Here is a 19,242-nt window from a genome sequence, read left to right as displayed (position 1 = left end):
TTAGATCCACATTTCAATTTTAGAAATGTGTTGCTTTAGATACAAAATATCAAACAAAAAACACTTTCATACAAAAAGTGGCAAACAAATTATGCTAGTTTTTCTCAGAAAAAAACTTTTCTGAGCCACTTTTCAGTTCTTTTTTTAATCAGTTTGTCTATTCATGGATTTCTGAAGTCAGTTCCTCTCAAGTTCACACAGGTGTCAGTTATTGAATCGACAGGTGTCGCAAAATAACCACCGTTTAGTTCATTATATTGACAATAAACACAAAGTGCCCCAGTGTTTATTTTGAACAATACATTTAGTTTTTTATTCTCCAACAAACAACTTTCAACATTTTTTGAACATACCTTTATTTGATCAAAAATACATTGAAAGTAATATCGTGATATAACTTCTATTTTTTTTTTATACAAATTTAAAATGTAATTTATTCCTGTGATGGTAAAGAATTACTCCGTTGTGCTGCGTAATACTTTTTGGAAATGGTCCATAAACTTTCTTTACTGTCACTTTTGATCAATTGAATGCATCCTTGCTAAATAAAAAGTATTAATTTATTAACTTAAAATAACTGCAATCTTTTGAACAGTAGTGTGCATTTTTAAGTGGTTCAAGTGTCCAAATACATTTTGGGGCAAAAATAAGATAACCAAATTGTGCTGCATACAGCATACTGATTACCACAGTGTAATGCAGGTCTATGCAAATAAGCTGATGTTTAGGATGTGTAGTCAGTCATAATGGAAGCCAATATCATGGAGATTTAAGTAGCAAAAATAGCATTTGTAATTCTGTATTTACATTACAGCTATTTCAGTGCAAGAAACCTGGGCAAGTAAGTGGATCTTGAAAAACAGAATAATAAACATGTAACACATAAGTACACAATTTTTTTTTTATTTGGCAACCTTGTGTTCAAAAATAATGCAATTTAGAAAATTTTTCAAACAGCACCAACTTCTTCATTAGAACCTCGTGAGACATTGCTCATGGGAGTTTCACTTCCGGATGGTTTGAACGGGCGCCAAGAGCTGTAGGACTGAGCTGAGCCGATTAAACTGCAGTTTGAACTAATTGTAATGATATTAGAGTAAGGCAAAATACTTCCTCAATAAACATGAATTATAAAACAAAAACAACTTGGTGTTTCCATTTATGCAGCACACAACCGCATCATGTCAGACAAAAGTAGAAGAGAGAGATTGGATGTGTGTTTTTAGAAGAGCCTCAGTCCAGCTTAGCCCTCAAGTGTTTGTTTTTAACATGATAGGGTTAAAAGTTATGGGTTGGTGGTTCACTGTCTTCAGGCCATTGAAGATCTGAGTGTATGTGTTAAAATAGTTTGAGTCCAGATTTGAGTTTGCTCAAATCACTGTGAGTCCAAAGTGGCCCATCTGATCCACTGGCACTTCTGGTCTGAAGGGAAACACTGTGGATAAAAATGCACTTTTATGAAAATCACATTACAACATAATAGCCATAATAGGGTTCCATTTCAAATAAATAATGCCACAACATGTTCCAAACTTCTAGTTAAAGTTTCTACCTTTTAGTTGTCAGGGTTACAGCAGGTGTTATGAAGGTAAATGTAAGATTTTTTTTAAGACCAAGTTATGGACATAAAGAATAAATTTAAGGGAAAACAATGTCAATATGTTCTCTAAACGTAAATCGCAATCTCATTCCTAAATGACAATGATTCCCGTGTCAAACAAACTTTTGACAAAATCACAACATAACATTCAGATCTGCATTTCAGAAATGCTGATTCATCCAATAATTATACAAGTATTTATGAACATACTTGAATATATGAAATAAGAAAAAATTATAGAATAGAAAATAGAAAAAACAAAAAAAAACAAGTCACTTAATCATTAATTCACACCTATTTAAAAATAAATAAATAATTAATTCATTTAGATTAAACATTTCAAAAAGACTGCAGCAATTAACAAAAATCGTGATCTCTGTTTGAAAAAAACTAAACAAAAACTGTGATTCTCAATTTACCCAGAATCGTGCAGCTCTTCGTTTTAATTTATTGTACAAAAACAAAACAAAAATTAAGGTGCATTTATTAGAGATAATCAATGACACAATATTAAGTCTTGTATTCTACAAAATTGATCAAAATTAAGTGAGTTTATAATTACTAGAGAACAAATATCTGCCAATGGGCTTAGAAAAATCAAAGGGAAGTTTTCATAACTTGCTGACAGATAATTTTTCTTGTTCTACGCATAAACTGACTTCATTTTGTTCAGTTTTTTCATCTCAAGTAAATGTATCTTGATTTAAAGATGTTTAGATATTTGTATTGGAAAACAAGACAAAAATACTGAGGAAGATTTTCATTTTTTGCAATGCATACAACCATACCAAACCAAACTTAATGCCATGACTTTATGAATTTAAGACCTTTTTAGGCCTTCGTTTGTGTAAGGGTGAAAGACCGGCAGAAATCCTGTTGCACTTAAGCCTAAATGCTTTGGAATGTACTGTCTGTACATGGCATGCATGTCCTCACCTCCTGTTGCCATGGTGCTGAGGGAGTTGATCTAGCTCCACCTGCTGGTCGAACACAGTAAATGTAGAATAAGACTCCACCATCAAACAGGAGGGGTCTTCCGGTTGTCCTGGAACCTTTCCTAGCGGGTACTGTTTCCAGGGGACTTTATCTGATTGGACACAAAACCATCAGATTTAACTCAAACCACATGATTCAAGAACATCTCAGGATTTATGACTAATTTACCAACTACAGCTAGTTGAGGAGAAAAATAAGGTGCCCTCAGTGATTAGCCTGATGTTTTGAGCCGTCACTCACATTGAACCCCCGCTGACATAACTTGTGCTAGTTCATCCTAGTATTTGGAGTTGTGGAAACAGAAGTCCCCCGTGTGCAATGCCTGCAGAAGTGTGCAGATGGTCTGAATTTATAAATTAATGTATTATTCAAGTAACAGGTGTCGAAGCATTACATTTATTTGTAATAAACTGTAGACAGCACAAACATCACATTTCATAAACAGAAGGCAATCCATAAACTAACTGCATTGTTATTTTAATACTATTTATTTATATAAAATTGTAGTTTTATTAATATTGACAATTTTTTTTTTTAATCTTTCGTTTTAATTTTATTTTAAAGCTAGGGGAAGTGTTTTCATAAACACTTTTTGTTATACTGGTTGAAACAGGAGGTCTCCCATCCAGGTACAGACCAGGCTCAACCCTGCTTAGCTCCAGTGGGCAACAAGTCTTGTTCTACAGGGTGATATGGCTGTTAACGCAGCATCTGTTTTTTCCCGTCATCCTTTGGCAAGCGTTACATTATTTGACCATGCTCTTATTCAAGCAAATGCTTTTAAACCATTCAAGCGCGATACGACACAAAAGAGAACGCAGTTCAGTACTGGCGCATGTCTGTGAATCTCCTGTCTGTGTGACTCACCTGTCTGTGTGACTCATGACTCATGCACACAGAAAGCCGCTTCAGACATCGCTTGAATGGACAAAAAATCTGAACTGGTCTGACTGGGCCAATGGAAAAAATGTAGCCCCTATTTATCTAAGGGCACAGCTAAATTTGGCATTCATTATAATGGGTTTATGTAAAGATTGTCTTAAGTTCTCTTAAATGAAATGTTATATTTTTTACATTTAAAGCTTTCAATTATACTGAATGGCTATAATTAATGACTAAAATTAAGAAAAAATATCAATTTCATATTGGCATCGGTGATGCCTTCTTTCATAAAAAAAAAGCCATTAAACTAATTTTAAATATAGGCTGTCTTTGTTATCACTACATTAATTTGGATATTAAATGTGAAATTATTACAATATAAAAATATATTAAAAACTTTAATGTTAGATGCGTCATTAGCACGTTCCATAAAGCCCAATTTATACTTCTGCATCGGACCTACGCCGGAGCCTCTACGCTGCAGGCAACGCGTTGGTTTTAATTTATACTTCTGCGTCGTTGTCCGCGTTGACGCGCAATTACTCATGCAGAGGGAGCATGTGAAACCCAAGGGAGGGGTTCTAGCAGACCAATCACAGCGCTTGCGTCCGCGTAGAGTTGACGCGTTGTTAAATTTTTGGAGAAGTGCACGTCAGGGTACGCCGAAGGGTACGCGCGCTACACACAGCCTCCGACGTAGCTACGGCGTAAGTTCGACGCAGAAGTATAAATAGGCATTAAGGCTATGCAGAGTTGTAGACAGCGACTGCATCTGAAATCGCATACTTCCCTACTATATAGTAGGCTAAAAACAGTATGTGACAAAAGTAGTATGTACCTGGTTGACCTACTATTTCCAGCGAGATTCTGAAGTGTCCATAAGAGTGTGAATGTCAGTGAAGCGATGAAACTAACGCAGGTAGTTCACATGACAACGACAGCATGGCTTTGTACTACATATACATACATATATATATACAGTACCATATACACACACGTATATATATATACCCATCTATGTATATATATATGTGTGTGTGTGTGTATGGATATATATGTGTATACACACATACATTTTATATATATTATAATATATATTATTATATAATATTATACATTTTATTTTATATATAAATAAAATTTCATTTTTGCTTTTAGTATTTTTTTGTACTTTAACGCAACTTATTTTATATCAGTTAGTTGCTTAGGTAGCAGTTTAATTTTTTTTTAGTTTTTTAATCTAATATTTATATATATTTGTATTTATTTTTCAATAAAAAATTTTTTTTTTATAGTTTTATGTTTCAGTTAAAACTGAAGTTCAATGGAAGGAAATGTGTATATGACACAGGGCTTCAGACTGAAAAAAAATTAAAAAAATCTAGTCACTATTGGCAATGGGTGGGAAAATGTTTATATGCATGCAATATGTATATGTTTCATGAACAAATTATTCATTTAAGTCTGGCTCTTTTAATCGATTCCATCCCAATTTATGAAATTTGACCTTGCTCGTGAGTTAGTGGATCTAATCAGGCTCGTACAATTGATCTAACCACTGAACTGCTATTAAAGGAATAGTTCACATCAAAATGAAAATTCTGTCATCATTTACTCACCCTCAGATTATTTCAAACATGTATGAATTTCTTTCTTCTGTTGAACACAAAGGAAGATCTTTTGAAGAATGTCGGTTACCAGACAGTTGATGTACACCATTGACTTTCATAGTAGGAAAAATGGAAGTCAACTGTTTGGTTACAGACATTCATCAAAATATCTTCTTTTGTGTTCAACAGAAGAAAGAAATTCATTCATGTTTGAAACAACTTGAGGGTGAGTAAATGATAGAATTTTCATTTTGAAGTGAACTATTCCTTTAATAAATATTATTATTAAAAAATGAAATCTTTTACAAAAAAGCTTGTATGGGAGTGTTAGTGTTACCTGTGCACACGCTCCATGCTGATCCTCGTAATGCAGAGTTTCTGTCCTGTACGGTTTCTGTGCTTAGCTTTTCCTGGAGCTCCTCTGTGGGCGGAGCCTGCAATGATACGGGGGTGTGGTTAGATGAGTGTGTGTCTCTGTTCTGTGCGGCATTCCTCTTTAGTCTCTCCTGGAGGTTCTGTAGGGTGTACACAGGCTGAGCAGGGTCTGAGGGTCCAGGGGAAGAGTTTCCATGGTAACCCTGTGTATAAATGCTGCAGAGCTGAAGCAGGTTCTGCTGAGCGTCATGTGGGAGAGGCTTATTCATGTCACTGAAAATCCTTAAAAGGCAAGAAGTAAGATTTGATTAGTTACCTTCACCCACGCTGTGTATGCGAATATGCATGCGCATGTGCACACTCACTGTCGCAGAAGGAACGGTGTAGCGGTGCACGGTGCGTTCACACATGCAGAAATCAGATTCCGCCATGGAAACTGTAATCTGTTCAGAAAGATCCTTTCCTTTGATATTTTTGGTCGCTTGTGAGCCTTCAATTCACCTGCTACAGACATACACCGAGAAGTTTACACTCTCAAACACACTTTTAAAAAACAATGGGTCTCACTCACTAAGGGTGCACATGCACAAATCAGCATACAATTTCTCGAACAAATGATTCACCAATACACCCCTTTCATTCTAAAATGTATGAAAAATGCAACTGAAACCTCACATATGCAAAAATCTCATAGGGTGGACTAATAATCATGTTGAGATGAAACTTTATAAACAGATATTTAATGTTAAATATACTTCATCATATACCATGAAAAAGTCATCTGTGCATATAAATACAAAACAATCCATGCAATTATTAATGAATGAGACCCAATTAGTTTGATTTTCAAATGATAAAACAATAAATAAACTCTTCATAATAAGGCAAAAAGATTTTGGACACTTATTTCAAGAGATCAGGTTTTCACAACAAGGAACGTCTTTTGTGAAACTGTTATGTTTCAATCAATATATCCAATGTTTGAGAATTTTGATATAATTATTTAGTAATTTAGCACTTTATCAACAAAAATTAGATGGTGTTTTATTCAGAGTAAAACTGACTAAAATGAATGAATATGACATGACAAAAGAGTTTTAAAATGAACACTGCATTCTTAGTTTTAATGTGGCCTTCCTACTCTTAGTGTGGCTTAAGTGTCCAAAAACTTTTTAAGGGCCACTGTATATACAACCACAGGCACCAAGAGGACATCTCAGATTCATACTTTTGCTGTTGCAGAGTAAAATTTCGGAGATCCAGGAGGCAATGTAGTAAGTTCTGTGACTGGATGGCTCATTCGAGAGCTCAGCGAAAAGTTTGTCAAGGATCAGATTTATAAAGATGGATGAATTCAGGACCTTCAATAACGGCAACCAGAAGTGCAAAAACACTCGAGGAAGACAAGGGGCGAACACGTCATCAGAGTCCGCTACAGAGAGAGATGGAGAGAGAGAGGCTGATTTAATTTGAGTCAGCAAATTACTGCTTTATAAACAAGATGTAGTGCATTTGTACCAGAGGGGTCAATATCCAAAGACTCCAGTTGTTCTGCAGTGGGAATAAGGAATCCATCCTGCATTAAAACATCAGTGAAGATGTTTCTGCAACACAGACAGAACAGCTGGCAATGAGACACATACTCTTTAACCTACCAGAAATAAAGACTTGCTAAATTGAACACATGCACAGACCTGTCCTCTGTGGCAAAGTGTTTGATCTGCGTTAGGATCCAGCTGAGATCAGCGCTGGCATCCGGCCACATGTCACGCTGCCTTCCCTGCTTTGTCAGGTCTTCGTATGTCTGCCATACACACAAAACAATAGGAAGGCACAGCTCACATTATTTTCATCTCAACTAGAAACTACTACAGTGTTTCCCATAGATTAGAAAGCAATTTCTGGTGGTGAAGGGGTGGGAAGGGGGGCATGATATGGGGGGGTGCTGTGGTTCAAAATAATTCCTTCGTTAATAATTTGTTACACAGAACTTTATTATATTAAATATTAATCAAAAATGCTTCACACCTTCACGAAATCCACACACCCAACCCAAAAGCCACACATTTAACACCTTAAAAATGACATAACATTATTTATAATACGTTTATTTGATTCACAGCTTATATAGTGTTTTGACCTCGACAACCCAACTGCATTTTACCGCAAACTTGCGACTGACATTAGTTAACTTACTAAAGAAGGCGCAATCGTTTGTTTGCTAAGGGTCGGGTCGGGACTCCAACATTAACACACTGACAACATTGTATTCAAATATAAAATATTTTTTGATCTCGGATGATCTCGTTTTCATGGAGACAGGTGTGCATGGAGGGGAGCATTACAAAAAATGAATGAATAACGAAACGCAATATGTGGCGGCCGGTGTTGATTCTGTGGCGCACCGCCACGAATTAGTCTATGTGTGGGAAACACTGTACTACATTAGTAAAGGAAACAATCTTACCAAACATCACCAATCATAACCTTTTAAAGGTTTCATTTTTTATTAAAATGTAGCTCATGTCTATCCCACAGACCAACAATGTAATTATACATATACCAAAAACATTCAAAATTTGCCTACTGTTTTAAGAAATCAATGTATTCATACATTTTACTCATGTATGGCATATTCGGAGAAGTTCCAACACTTGACTCTGTGTCAGAAACAAAAGCTCATACTGCCCTCTGCTGGTGTAAATTGGGATAGAATACACAATGTAACATTTATCCCAGACTTACCTGAAACTGTTCCTGTTCATAAGAGTTGAGCAGTTCTCTGACTTTTTCTGAAAGGTAGAGCATAAGCAGAGAACTAACATTTAACCGTTTGCTACTTTTGATTACAATATAATATACAATATTATATTATATCATATTATACACAATCAGGGTTTGAAATTAACACCTGCCAACCCGCCAAATGCGGATAAAAATCAATTGTAGTGGGTAACGCAGTCAAATCACTAGCCAATTTGGCGTGTTGTTTACTCGCTTTGCTGGGGAAGTTTGTGATGCCAAATCTGCGCAGATTTAGCTCAAATACTCAACTCGTGAGTCGTCATGATATATTAAATGGCTTACTTGAACAAGTCACTACGCACGCAACAAATAACGGTGCGCTTGTTCATTTGCATTGAAGCAATAGCGGAGATTAAAAAGCGTTTGGTTAACAGAAAAGACATTTTTTCCAACATCCTACTTTTTTTTTTTATGTTTTTTGTACTGTATTGAACTGTCCACCTAAAACACATTTTTGGTGAAAAGGATGAGGATGAAAGAGGAAGCTGGAAATGGCTGGATGACAGGATTTTGTTTAAATAAGAAATGAATTTATAAAATCCAAAAATGTAATATATATATATATATATATATATATATATAAAAGCTGTGACGCAGTTCATCTGGTTCACATCTTTTTCTTTCTTTTTTGGCTAGTAGAAATTCTGAATGGCCAGAAACTTAAAAATTTAGTAGCCAAATTGGCCGGTGAGTGAAAAAGTTAATTTCAAACCCTGTATACAATACAGTTCAAAAGCCTGTGGTTTAAATGTTTTTGAAAAAAGGTCTCTTAAGGCTCACCAAAGCTACATTTAATTTAACAAGTAATACATTACAAACAGTTATATTGTGAAAAACTATTACAATTTAAAATAACTGTTTTCTGTTTATGATACAATATAATTTATTGAATTTTCATCAGACATTACTCCAGTCTTCATGATCCATCAGATATTATAATCCACTGATTTGGTGCCGTTTCATTATTTATTTATTTATTAACCATGAGGCATTTTTTTCAGGATTCTTTGATGAAGAACAGCATTTATTTGAATTAGAAATCTTTTGTAACATTATAAATGTCTTTCCTGTCAATTTTTATCAATTTAATGCATCCTTGCTGAACAAAAGCATTTTACAACTTTGCTGATTCTGAACAAAGCTATAACGCTTTGCATTTTAAAGGAATAGTTCACTTCAAAATGAAAATTCTTAAGGTAAGGTACTTGAACACAAAGGAAGATATTTTGAAGAATGTCGGTAACCAAACCGTTGATGTATCCACATTGACTTCCATAGTTTTTTTTTCCTACTATGGAAGTCGATGAAGTTACATCAACTGTCTGGTTACCGGGATTCTTCAAAATATTTTCTTTAGTGTTCAGCAGAAGACAGAAATTCATACAGGTTTGAAACAACTTGAGGGCGAGTAAATTATGACAGAATTTTTATTTTGAAGTGAACTCTAAGTGATTAGAAATACCCTTTATACTACAAAGGTATTTAGTATTTTTTATACATTTTGTGTTACAAAATTGTCATGGTTTTTTCAGCCTTGTTCCAGTTTCTGAGGTGTAAGAATAACATGAAAAATCTGATCAATCTTTCATTTTCCCTCCCTGTAGTTCCACATCTTTGCCCAACCAAGGGATTTTTGAGTGTAAAAGGCTACTCACTGTGTGCCTCAATCTCTTTCTGTCTGCTGAGTAGATCTCTCTCGTGTCTTTTAACAATCTCCTCCTCATCCTCCTCTTCTGATGAAGAGTTCCAGTCCTCTGCCAGCTGATTGCCCATCTGGCGGGACCAGTACTCTTGATGCAACCAGTCCAGCACAAATCCACAACCTGAAGAACACAAACAAACATAAACAAACATAAACACTACAATGACATTTGCAGAAAACAGAGAAGTGAAAGCATGAGCTTATCTAACTTTGAAAGTGCATGCGTGTAAGGGAAATACCGTATCTCACCTTTTCGGCACCACTTTAATGATGGAAGTCTGCGGTGTGTCAGATCATGCCTGAGGTTTACCACCCACTCTGGAATATTTATCTGCCAGAGAGACAAACTGTAGTCAGACTGCAGTTATAGCAGATTATGAAAGACGTTCATCCGAGTTGATGCGTGACTTACGTTTCCGGCTAACCTTCGCAAGGGTCTGGCGACTCTTTTCTGTTGCCGTTCTGTGATGAGATTAACAAACCTGGAACACATCATACTCGTTCAGTGAATTTCACTTCAGTAAAGTCAAATGCACTGAGTTGCATGCTATAAGTGCACTTGGATGATAAACATACCGAACCAGCGCCATGCCATAGAGCAGCACAAGATCACTGGCCTCCAGCTGACCCGTGCTGTCCAGCACCTGACATCGGACCAGGTCAGCGGTGCTCTCCACGGCCACCGGAGTGCTTTGCCCAAACCTGTGGCAACAGACAGAAAGTCAGAGACGACACTCCACACTGTCCTAATCAACTCGTTTAAATTGAAAGCTTGAAAAACAGTTTGAGAAAAACTTAAAAATAAATAGTTCACCCAAAAATACAAATTCTGTAAGCGATATTTGAAAAACAATGATTGAAAGTTGGTCAGAACAACACAACAACAAACTTGTAGCCAACCAGCATTAGTAAATCAGTGACTGATTAGTAAAATTATGATCTTTTTGATGAAATCTGAGAGCTTTCTCTCCCTCCATTGACAGCTACGCAACTGACACTTTTACACTTCAAAAAGTTCATAAAGAGATTGTAAAACTAATCCATTTGAATTGAGCGGTTTAGTCCAAATTTTCTAAAGAGACACAATTTGTGTTTTAGATTGAGATTTAATTTAGTCTTTTAATCGCATATAAACATTGATCAGCGAACATAAACAGATGCTCAACTGAACCTGCTTGACGCGCAAGAACCTCATTGGTTCAAACGTGTTGCGTAACATGAGAATGAACATCACTGGTTCTCCCACATCAAGCAAACATACTTGAGCTTCCGTTTACCACAACTAATGTGAGTTGATGATTGTTTATATTAGAATAAAAGCCTAAATTAAATCCGTTCAACATATAACACGATCGTGTCTCTTAAGAAAATTTTGACTAAACCAGATGGATTAGTGTTACGATCACTTTATGAACTTTTTGAAGCGTCAAAGTGGTAGTTGCGTAGCTGTCAATGGAGGGACAGAAATCTCTCAGATTTCATCAAAAAGATCTTCATTTGTGTTCCGAAGATGAACGAAAGTTACAGGTTTGTAACGACATGAGGGTGAGTAATTAAAGACAGAATTTTCATTTTTGGGTGAATTATCCCTTTAAGAACTAGCTTGACAGTTAGTCAGTCTTCATTTTTTAATTCAAATTAGACCAATCTACCCTTTTATGTTACTGACTTTTACAATTGACCTGAGGCCGGTTGCATAAACATATTATGTTAAGACAGTGTCTTAAGTTCTAGTGTGACCCAGTAGCAGTTAAGTCTAGGGCAGTCAGTCTACCTATCGGTATCAAATTAGACTACACTACGTTTTTATGTAACTTATAAAATATAAAAAAGAAACTATGAACAGTCTTTAAGAAAAAAAATTGATGTCTAACTTGTAAGACAAGTCTAAGCAGTTTATCCAACAGCCGGTTGCAAAAACCATCAGAATTTGGATAAAGCCAATATAATTTATTATAAGACCCTCAGAATTTATTGTATTTTTACACTATTTCAAGGGGAATTTGACCAAATTTGAGCACATCCCCAGAGCAAGAAAATCATAATGCTAAAGACAATACATCAGATGTCACGTGACCCGCGTGCTCTCCAACACTATACTCAAAACATCAGATCCATCCCTGACCACCGTGACGTTACCTTCCCTTCCACGCGGAGATCCTGTGCAGCGCGTGTTTCTGTAGCGCGGGCTCTTTGGAGTACAAATACTCCATCACATGCTCGTACTCCGCTTTGTTCATCCAGGCCACGACGTGACGCGTCTTCCCCGTCGTTTTCTTCTTCATTGTCAGATTTGTATGCTTTCAAATGACGTAGTATATGGACCCACCGCGGATAAATAAGCCTGTGCAGCTAGAGTCGGGAAAAAATGAAACATACGATTCATGTAAATCTAATGTATCCTGAACACACCACGGTCCTACGCCCCGCCAGCGGTGCGGCAGGTTGAACGTTCCCCTTGAACAAAATGTTGTACAATGGTTCCGTGCGTACCAACCAGAATTCTACAAAAACAGAGGGTTCAAAAGAGAGCTGGGAATTATAACATCGATTGCATTACAAATTATTGCTATAGGTATAGTCTATGGCAATAAAGAACAGTTTACTTAAACTCTTGGTCAGTCAAAAGTATTCAGTATTAGTACAATGCTGATGAGCACGATCAGCCATTTTCAGAGAGATAACGTTACGTTTCAGTCAAAGCAGTCACATTAAACTTCCAGCTCTTCTGATAAAACCCAGTCATATTTTGATATCAGTATCACACATTGAAACGGAGAGATTAGTTAGAACTCTTCTTCATAAAACATTGAATAAACATTCAGTACGAACATAGAGTAACATGCTACTATTTTTGGACCTGCTACCATGGCACACGAGTAATAATTTAGTAGCCTACCATTGTATCAAAGTACCACAGCATTACATTAAATACCTTACCACCACAATACATTTTGTACGGGACATTGGTTGTATGATACTCCAATGAGTATCTATAGGAGATTTTTATTTATTAAATGTTTTAACAATTTATCACGTTTGGGTATTTCATTTAAATATTGAAAATGACACTGAATATGACATCATCTAGATAAAATTAGGGTATTTTTGGGCATGTTATCTCAATCTAAAACACAAATTGTGTCTCTTTAGGATCCCGTTAAATTTAATAAAATAACATTACAAAATTGTCTAAAACCATGAGGATTTAAAAGTCAAAGAATGATATTTTAAAATAATCAATAGTCATAATAAAGAAAGCCAACGTTTTTTCCTAGTCTAATTCTACTCATTCTAAAGTGCACGTCTGCAAAACATTTTTCCCAGTACTATATATATATATATATATATATATATATATATATATATATATATATATATATATATATATATATATATATATATATATATATATATATATATATATATATATATACATAGTACTGTACTGGGAAAAAAGTACTATATATATATATATATATATATAAGAAAGTGATTGTTGTTCACGAAGAGTCTCACTTCTTTAGTGTGAAAAGATTTCTCTAAAATTAAGGGTTTTTTTCAGCTTTGAGACCAGTTAGCACGATGAAGTCCTTTCTCCATATAAAGTCTAACTGTTCCTCAAGTGAAACGCATTTCCCGTACCAAACTCTGCCATTCAACAGAGGAAGCCGAGACGAGCTTGGAATTTCTGGGGAAAATTACGTCAGTGTTGGAATTGTGTGGGATACCCCCACCTCGCATTCCCAGAGCGCGCGCGTTCGAGCCCTGGCGTCTCTCTCTCTCTCTCTCTCTCTCTCTCTCTCTCTCTCTCTCTCTCTCTCTCTCTCTCTCTCTCTCTCTCTCTCTCTCACACACACACACACACACACAAAGCAGCAGCGTGAGCGTGTATCTCGTATAACGGGGCCTGTGCGAATCCGGGCGGAGTTTAGTCAAACGCGCTTTGCTGTGCCTTCAGCGGCTGGGCTGGGTGTGGTTTTCAAAACTCAGTTCCGTTAGCAGGAAATCGACTCTAGGACCACCACCACAGTACTTCTCTGAGCGACAAAGACGCAGTGAAAAGTGCAACTTTGTCTTCGGGATCTGGAACGGATTTCAAGAGAAGCTTTTCCACACGGGCGGTGACGGTTGTTCACTCTTACGCGTGGACATCAGCCGATGGGAAAAAGTTTGGCTTTTTGCTGACTTCATTTTATCAGTTCAGTTTGTGACACATCCGCGAGAGAAGAGACAAACAAAAAAACAGACAAAATGCCGAAAACGGTGAGTATTCATGAGAAATGGAAGCCATTGTTTTGAGTTCGTACTGTAGCAAACAAAACTAAGAAGAAGAGATTTCACTGTGTTTTTATAAAAGCTGCGCATTTTCGGTGAAACGGGAGACAGTAACGTTAGCGAGTAGCGACGCGTAGGCGCTCGAAAGGGGCGAGGATGGTCTTTCTCTTGCAGGCTTTATTGTCAGCCGGTTCCCGCGGCTGAACAGTAGGCCACACGCAGTGCACTATTTATGGCAAGAATTTATTATTTGGACAATGACGGTCGTTCATCCGATCCGAGCGCACTGAAGAATAAATTGCTGTGTTGCAAATTGAAAAGGCGGTTTCTCTAATACTTTCGCTGTATGTTGCATTTGATAAGAAATCATCTAGACCGGTGAAGTTAGCATGTTTTTTTTCTAAACCATTTTATTCTAACAGACTTCTAATTAGCAGTGGCGTTTTGTGTTGTATAGGGGCTGAACCGTTACTCGGTGACAACCTGTAACCCCCTCTCTCCCTCCCTCCTCTCTCCCCCAATCCGATTGGCTTTCCATCAAAGTTGCTTTGAATAGACCGCGTCCAGCGGTGATGAGGATTTTGATTCATCCCAGTCAATCGAATCTTTTGAATGCATTCATAGACCGAAAGATTTTTCAGATTCGTTCACTGACTATTTAAGATGCATCCTTACGCCAGTAGGTGGCAACAAGAACGTCTTTTGTGTTACGAGTATTACAAAGTTTAACCGATTCCTTGAAGTCGTATTATGTTTTATTAACGTTTGAGTGTCTGTTACACATCTAATAAGAGATTCAGGAAAGAGATTAAAGCTCCATTAAGTATTTCATCTACAAATGATAACAAAACAGATATACTTTGTTTAAAACTGGAAACAATGACTCGTTCAGGGAAGGTTCAGTCCAACGAAGGGGCAGGCTTAAATGATCAAAAAAATGTTTAATTAATTTCTGTGGTCATTTATAATTTGGTCTTTAACCGTAAACACGTGGTTAAACCAAGTATTTGTTGGCCTATATTGTTCTGTTTTCTAGAACCAGTCAAGCATGAAAGAAATCCGAACTGAATGAACCGAAGTGAATGAGAACAGTTCGTTCACTTAAACCGATTCACATGTTCACTTTATTTTAAATTAAATCATGGAATCAAAATTGACAATTTTGCAGTATTTATTATAAATACATGATTTATCCGTGCACATAATTATTTTTATTTATTTATTCATTTGCCCTCGTAATATTTAATGTGAGTAATTTACCCTTCAAAACTTAATCTCTTCTCTGATGACGTGTTTACCGGTACAAGACCAGGACAGGATGTCATTTTAAAGTCGGCATGAAACGGTCGTTTTAAAAAATGATTGATTGGATCGTTGAGAAGTTGTAGTTTGATATTGAAGCGATCTCATGTGATTGACAAGTGGCCTCGCACCAATAAACACGTCATCAAAGAAGAGAGAGATGTCGCTAAATGAGAGAGGGCAAATTTTTTTGATTAAAGAATATGAGAGCACGTGAATAAAAAAAATTATGTGCATGGATAAAACATTTATAATAAATACTGAAATATTCCATAAAAAAAAAAAAAAATCAGAATTCATGGTGAATTCAGAAAATCAGTTCATGGTGATATTAAAGCCTCTGTCCTGCCATGTAAGGGCACATTTTTTATCTGCTTGATAAGTGATTTGGGACTAGAAATATGAGGCATGTCAGAAGCGGCTGGTCCGGCATTTTTGGAGCTCGTCTGTCACTAGGGAGGACCACACGAGCTCATGGCGCAATCTTAGACAATTTTCCATGCCAAGGCGTGGTGCTCACTCAAATAGAGAAGAAAACTTTTTGCCCTTTTTGGCTAGAGTCCCTTTTTTTGGGTTACACCTCACAATTAATGAATCATTGTTTAGGTAAAGATTTTATTTAAGACCACATACCAACAGTAGGATAGAAACGCATCTTTAACGTAGCCTAAGTTTTTAGCATTTCGAATTTCCCCCCTCCGTGAAATATATTTCAGTGTTTGAGTGTCAGTTAGTTATAGACTAGTATTGCATGACTCCTATATTACAAATATTCAAAGTAACCACTGTCAAAAAAGTACCATGGACATGTGCTATGGTCTTGGGCTTGTACCGTACTATTCTTTGAAAAGTACCACATAAATGCCCAAATGGCAACAATAATCTTTTTAATCAGGCTAATGAATTGAAACAGAATTAGTTCTTGGCCCTTTTTGTGCGTCCACACAGAAATCTGAGTGTTTCAATCATTAAAACATTAGATAATTGATGAAGGTTATTATATAGTGTTATGGCGTGTTTTCACAGACAGGGCTTAGATTAAGCCAGGATTAGCCTTAGTTCAATTAGGACATTTAAGTAGCTTTTATAAATGTTCCTTAGGAAAAAAAAAAAAGACATTACTGGTGTTCATCTTGAGACAATACAATGGCACTGACATAATTTAAGATATGTCAGTGCAAGTTGCTTTCGGTTAAAACTGCTCAAACATGCATTTTAGTATGGAATACTAAAGGCCTAAGCCTTGTCTGTGAAACTGGGGGGTATATATTGCTCAACAGATTAGTAGTTAATACATGAGGATGTATGAATTAAAGATTCATGAGACGGTAATGCGTGTGAAGCATTGTAGATATTATATACTGTAAGAAATAATGTTTGTTAATTTAATGCAAGTTATTAGTCGTTTGAGTGCTGATATTGTGGTTAAACTCAATTTAATGTAAAGATTGTTTTCTCAAAATAGCTCAATCACATCCTTACACACATAGCTTACATGTAGTCTGTAGCTTATAGTTAGTTTCCTTTTTTACCTGTCATGTTCGGAGTGAAAGGAAACTCAGTTGGGTGTGAATATAGATGCTAACTGGATGTAATATCAGAGGGGTTCAGGCTGAAAGAACAGATTAGGGACATGACACTATAATGAAGAGTGTCGGTGTAGTTGTGTGGCAGACTACTGCATACTAAATACTATTTTCTGGAATAGATGGACTTTTATGAGAACGGAAATCAGTCTAGTATGGGTAAATGTGTTTCTCCTTGTCATTGGGGACATTGGTTTCCATTTTTAGAGGTTTTTGGATATGCGTATAGAATCATATTGGACTGCAAAATGAGTCAGAACTTTTTTTGGCCGTTGTTAGACTCCTGCCAAGTCCAAGTGTCTCTTTCCGATAATGACTCAAGGTTTCTGTGCTTAGACTGTGCTTACATCACTTCCTGTCTGAACGTTTCCTGTTCGGGGCCAGCTAGGCTTGACGCTGCCGCACAGTACCTTATTTGGAGTTTCACAGAACTACGGCGTGCGTGCACATACACCCTCACACACACAGCTTTGTGTAGGGAGCATGGGCCCCTTTTCCGCTACAGATTTCTGTTGCCCAAAATGCAGCTGTGTATCACAGCTAATATACTAAAATGGCCTCTTTTTTGAATCAGCACACTCCTCTCTCTCTTTCCCTTCACTCACATGCATTCACAGAGGCACATATGCTTCTATCTCCAGTCATCAGTTCCTCTCAGTGTAATGAGTGGGAGTTTTGTGACCTCCGTAGGTTCAGGTCACAAGGAGTGTGCAGGCAAGAAGTGAGGGACTTAACACTATAATCCATGTGCAGTGCAATTATTATTATTTTTAAACAGTTTTGTGTAAATTTATAGCCAGATCTGTTATTTGAATCAGAAGTTTACATTACCATTTAAAAAAGTTGGGGTTGATTTAAAAAAAAGTCTTGTTCATCAAGGCTGTATTTATTTGATCAAAAATATAGTAAAACAGTAATAATGTGAAATGTTATTCGATTTAAAATAACTGTTTTCTATTGTAATATATTCGTTTGATGGCATAGCAACATTTTCAACAGCCAGTCTTTAGTGTCACATGAAATCCTTATAATATGCGTTTTGGTGCTTAAGAAAGATAAGTTATAATTATCAATTTTGAAAACTGTTGTTTTGTTCAATATTTTTATGGAAACTGTTAGGATATTTTTTTAAGTATTCTTTGATGGATAGAAAGTTCAAAAGAACAGCATTTATTTGAAAAAGAAATCTTTTCTAACATTTTAAATGTCTTTATCGTCACTTATGAAAAATAAAAAGCATCCTTGCTGAATAAAAGTATTAGCCTAGTTACTTTACAAAAATCTTACTGACCTCAAGCTTCTGAACTTCTGCGTCTTTTTAGTGCATATTTTCTGGATCGTACTTGTTCATATCCTCTTTGCCATCCTATTGAAGTTTAGGTTTAATAATTCTATTGATAAAAGTACACAAATATGTTTTGGTATGCACTAAAAAGGAGTCTAATGTCCAGACCATAAGTCCTCTATCTGATTTAGAACCATAGAGATGATCCATGCCCTTCTGAAATTAGTATTACAGTCAATGATGTCTAAATTTTAACCTATTGACTTGAGCATTATTTTCTTAAATGTACTGCTTAAAAATATTCTTGACCATACCATTTTAAATGACCAAATCATGAAGTCAGAAGGGGGTTGGAGGTCTCTGGTATGTGCAAAGTGGATGGATTAACTGCAAACACACACACACTCACACACACACACTCACACACACACACTCACACACACACACTCACACACACACACTCACACACACACTCTCACACACACACACACACACACACACACACACACACACACACACACACACACACACACACACACACACACACACACACTCACTCAGATTAATGATCTTTAATAAGGTAAAGCTCCAGGGGGTTTTGAGGGGAAAGTTCTAGAATTTGTTGAACAGTTCACATCTCGATGGAGGAAAACTGCAGCATTGAACGACATCTCACTTCAAACCTAATGTGAGTCGAACTGTATGTGTTTAAAGTAAAGCAATACAAATAGATTGTTGAATTAATAGTTAAGTAAATTTGCAAGTGGTTTTGAACAATCACATGAAAAGCTTTGAGCAAGATGTTTTTTATAGGACTATTA

At 36.3% G+C, this 19,242-nt stretch overlaps 1 protein-coding gene and 1 long non-coding RNA gene across 2 annotated transcripts; one reads left to right on the top strand and one right to left on the bottom strand.

Annotated features, from left to right (window-relative positions):
- Nucleotides 1-887: 887 nt before the first annotated feature.
- las1l (LAS1 like ribosome biogenesis factor) lies at nucleotides 888-12,396 on the bottom strand. Its single transcript, XM_082170314.1, has 13 exons — nucleotides 12,110-12,396; nucleotides 10,547-10,672; nucleotides 10,383-10,452; nucleotides 10,220-10,301; nucleotides 9,924-10,091; nucleotides 8,209-8,255; nucleotides 7,158-7,267; nucleotides 6,982-7,067; nucleotides 6,692-6,895; nucleotides 5,829-5,967; nucleotides 5,426-5,745; nucleotides 2,537-2,687; nucleotides 888-1,435 (listed from the first exon to the last, which is right to left on the bottom strand). Exons 1-13 carry the CDS (start codon nucleotides 12,253-12,255, stop codon nucleotides 1,339-1,341), a joined length of 1,746 nt encoding a protein of 581 aa, XP_082026440.1. The 5' UTR covers nucleotides 12,256-12,396; the 3' UTR covers nucleotides 888-1,338.
- A 1,846-nt stretch (nucleotides 12,397-14,242) lies between these two features.
- On the top strand, nucleotides 14,243-18,909 carry LOC309499242. The gene is made up of 2 exons (XR_014206163.1): nucleotides 14,243-16,991; nucleotides 17,052-18,909. It is a non-coding gene; the product is annotated as an uncharacterized lncRNA (long non-coding RNA).
- The last annotated feature ends 333 nt before the right edge of the window (nucleotides 18,910-19,242 follow it).

This window comes from Leuciscus leuciscus (assembly GCF_965113295.1).
Source record: "Leuciscus leuciscus genome assembly, chromosome: 5".
Lineage (NCBI taxonomy): Eukaryota > Metazoa > Chordata > Actinopteri > Cypriniformes > Leuciscidae > Leuciscus > Leuciscus leuciscus.
The sequence above is the reverse complement of the archived record's forward strand: the minus strand, read 5'-3'. Positions and strand labels throughout refer to the sequence as shown.

Excerpts from the sequence above, each read along its gene's own strand:
- las1l (XM_082170314.1), bottom strand. The coding sequence starts at position 12,255 with ATGAAGAAGAAAACGACGGGGAAGACGCGTCACGTCGTGGCCTGGATG. Across the intron at positions 7,268-8,208 it reads ATGAACAGGAACAGTTTCAG|ACATACGAAGACCTGACAAA; the intron begins GTAAGTCTGGGA and ends TGTGTATGGCAG. Across the intron at positions 5,746-5,828 it reads ACACCGTTCCTTCTGCGACA|GATTTTCAGTGACATGAATA; the intron begins GTGAGTGTGCAC and ends TTGCCTTTTAAG.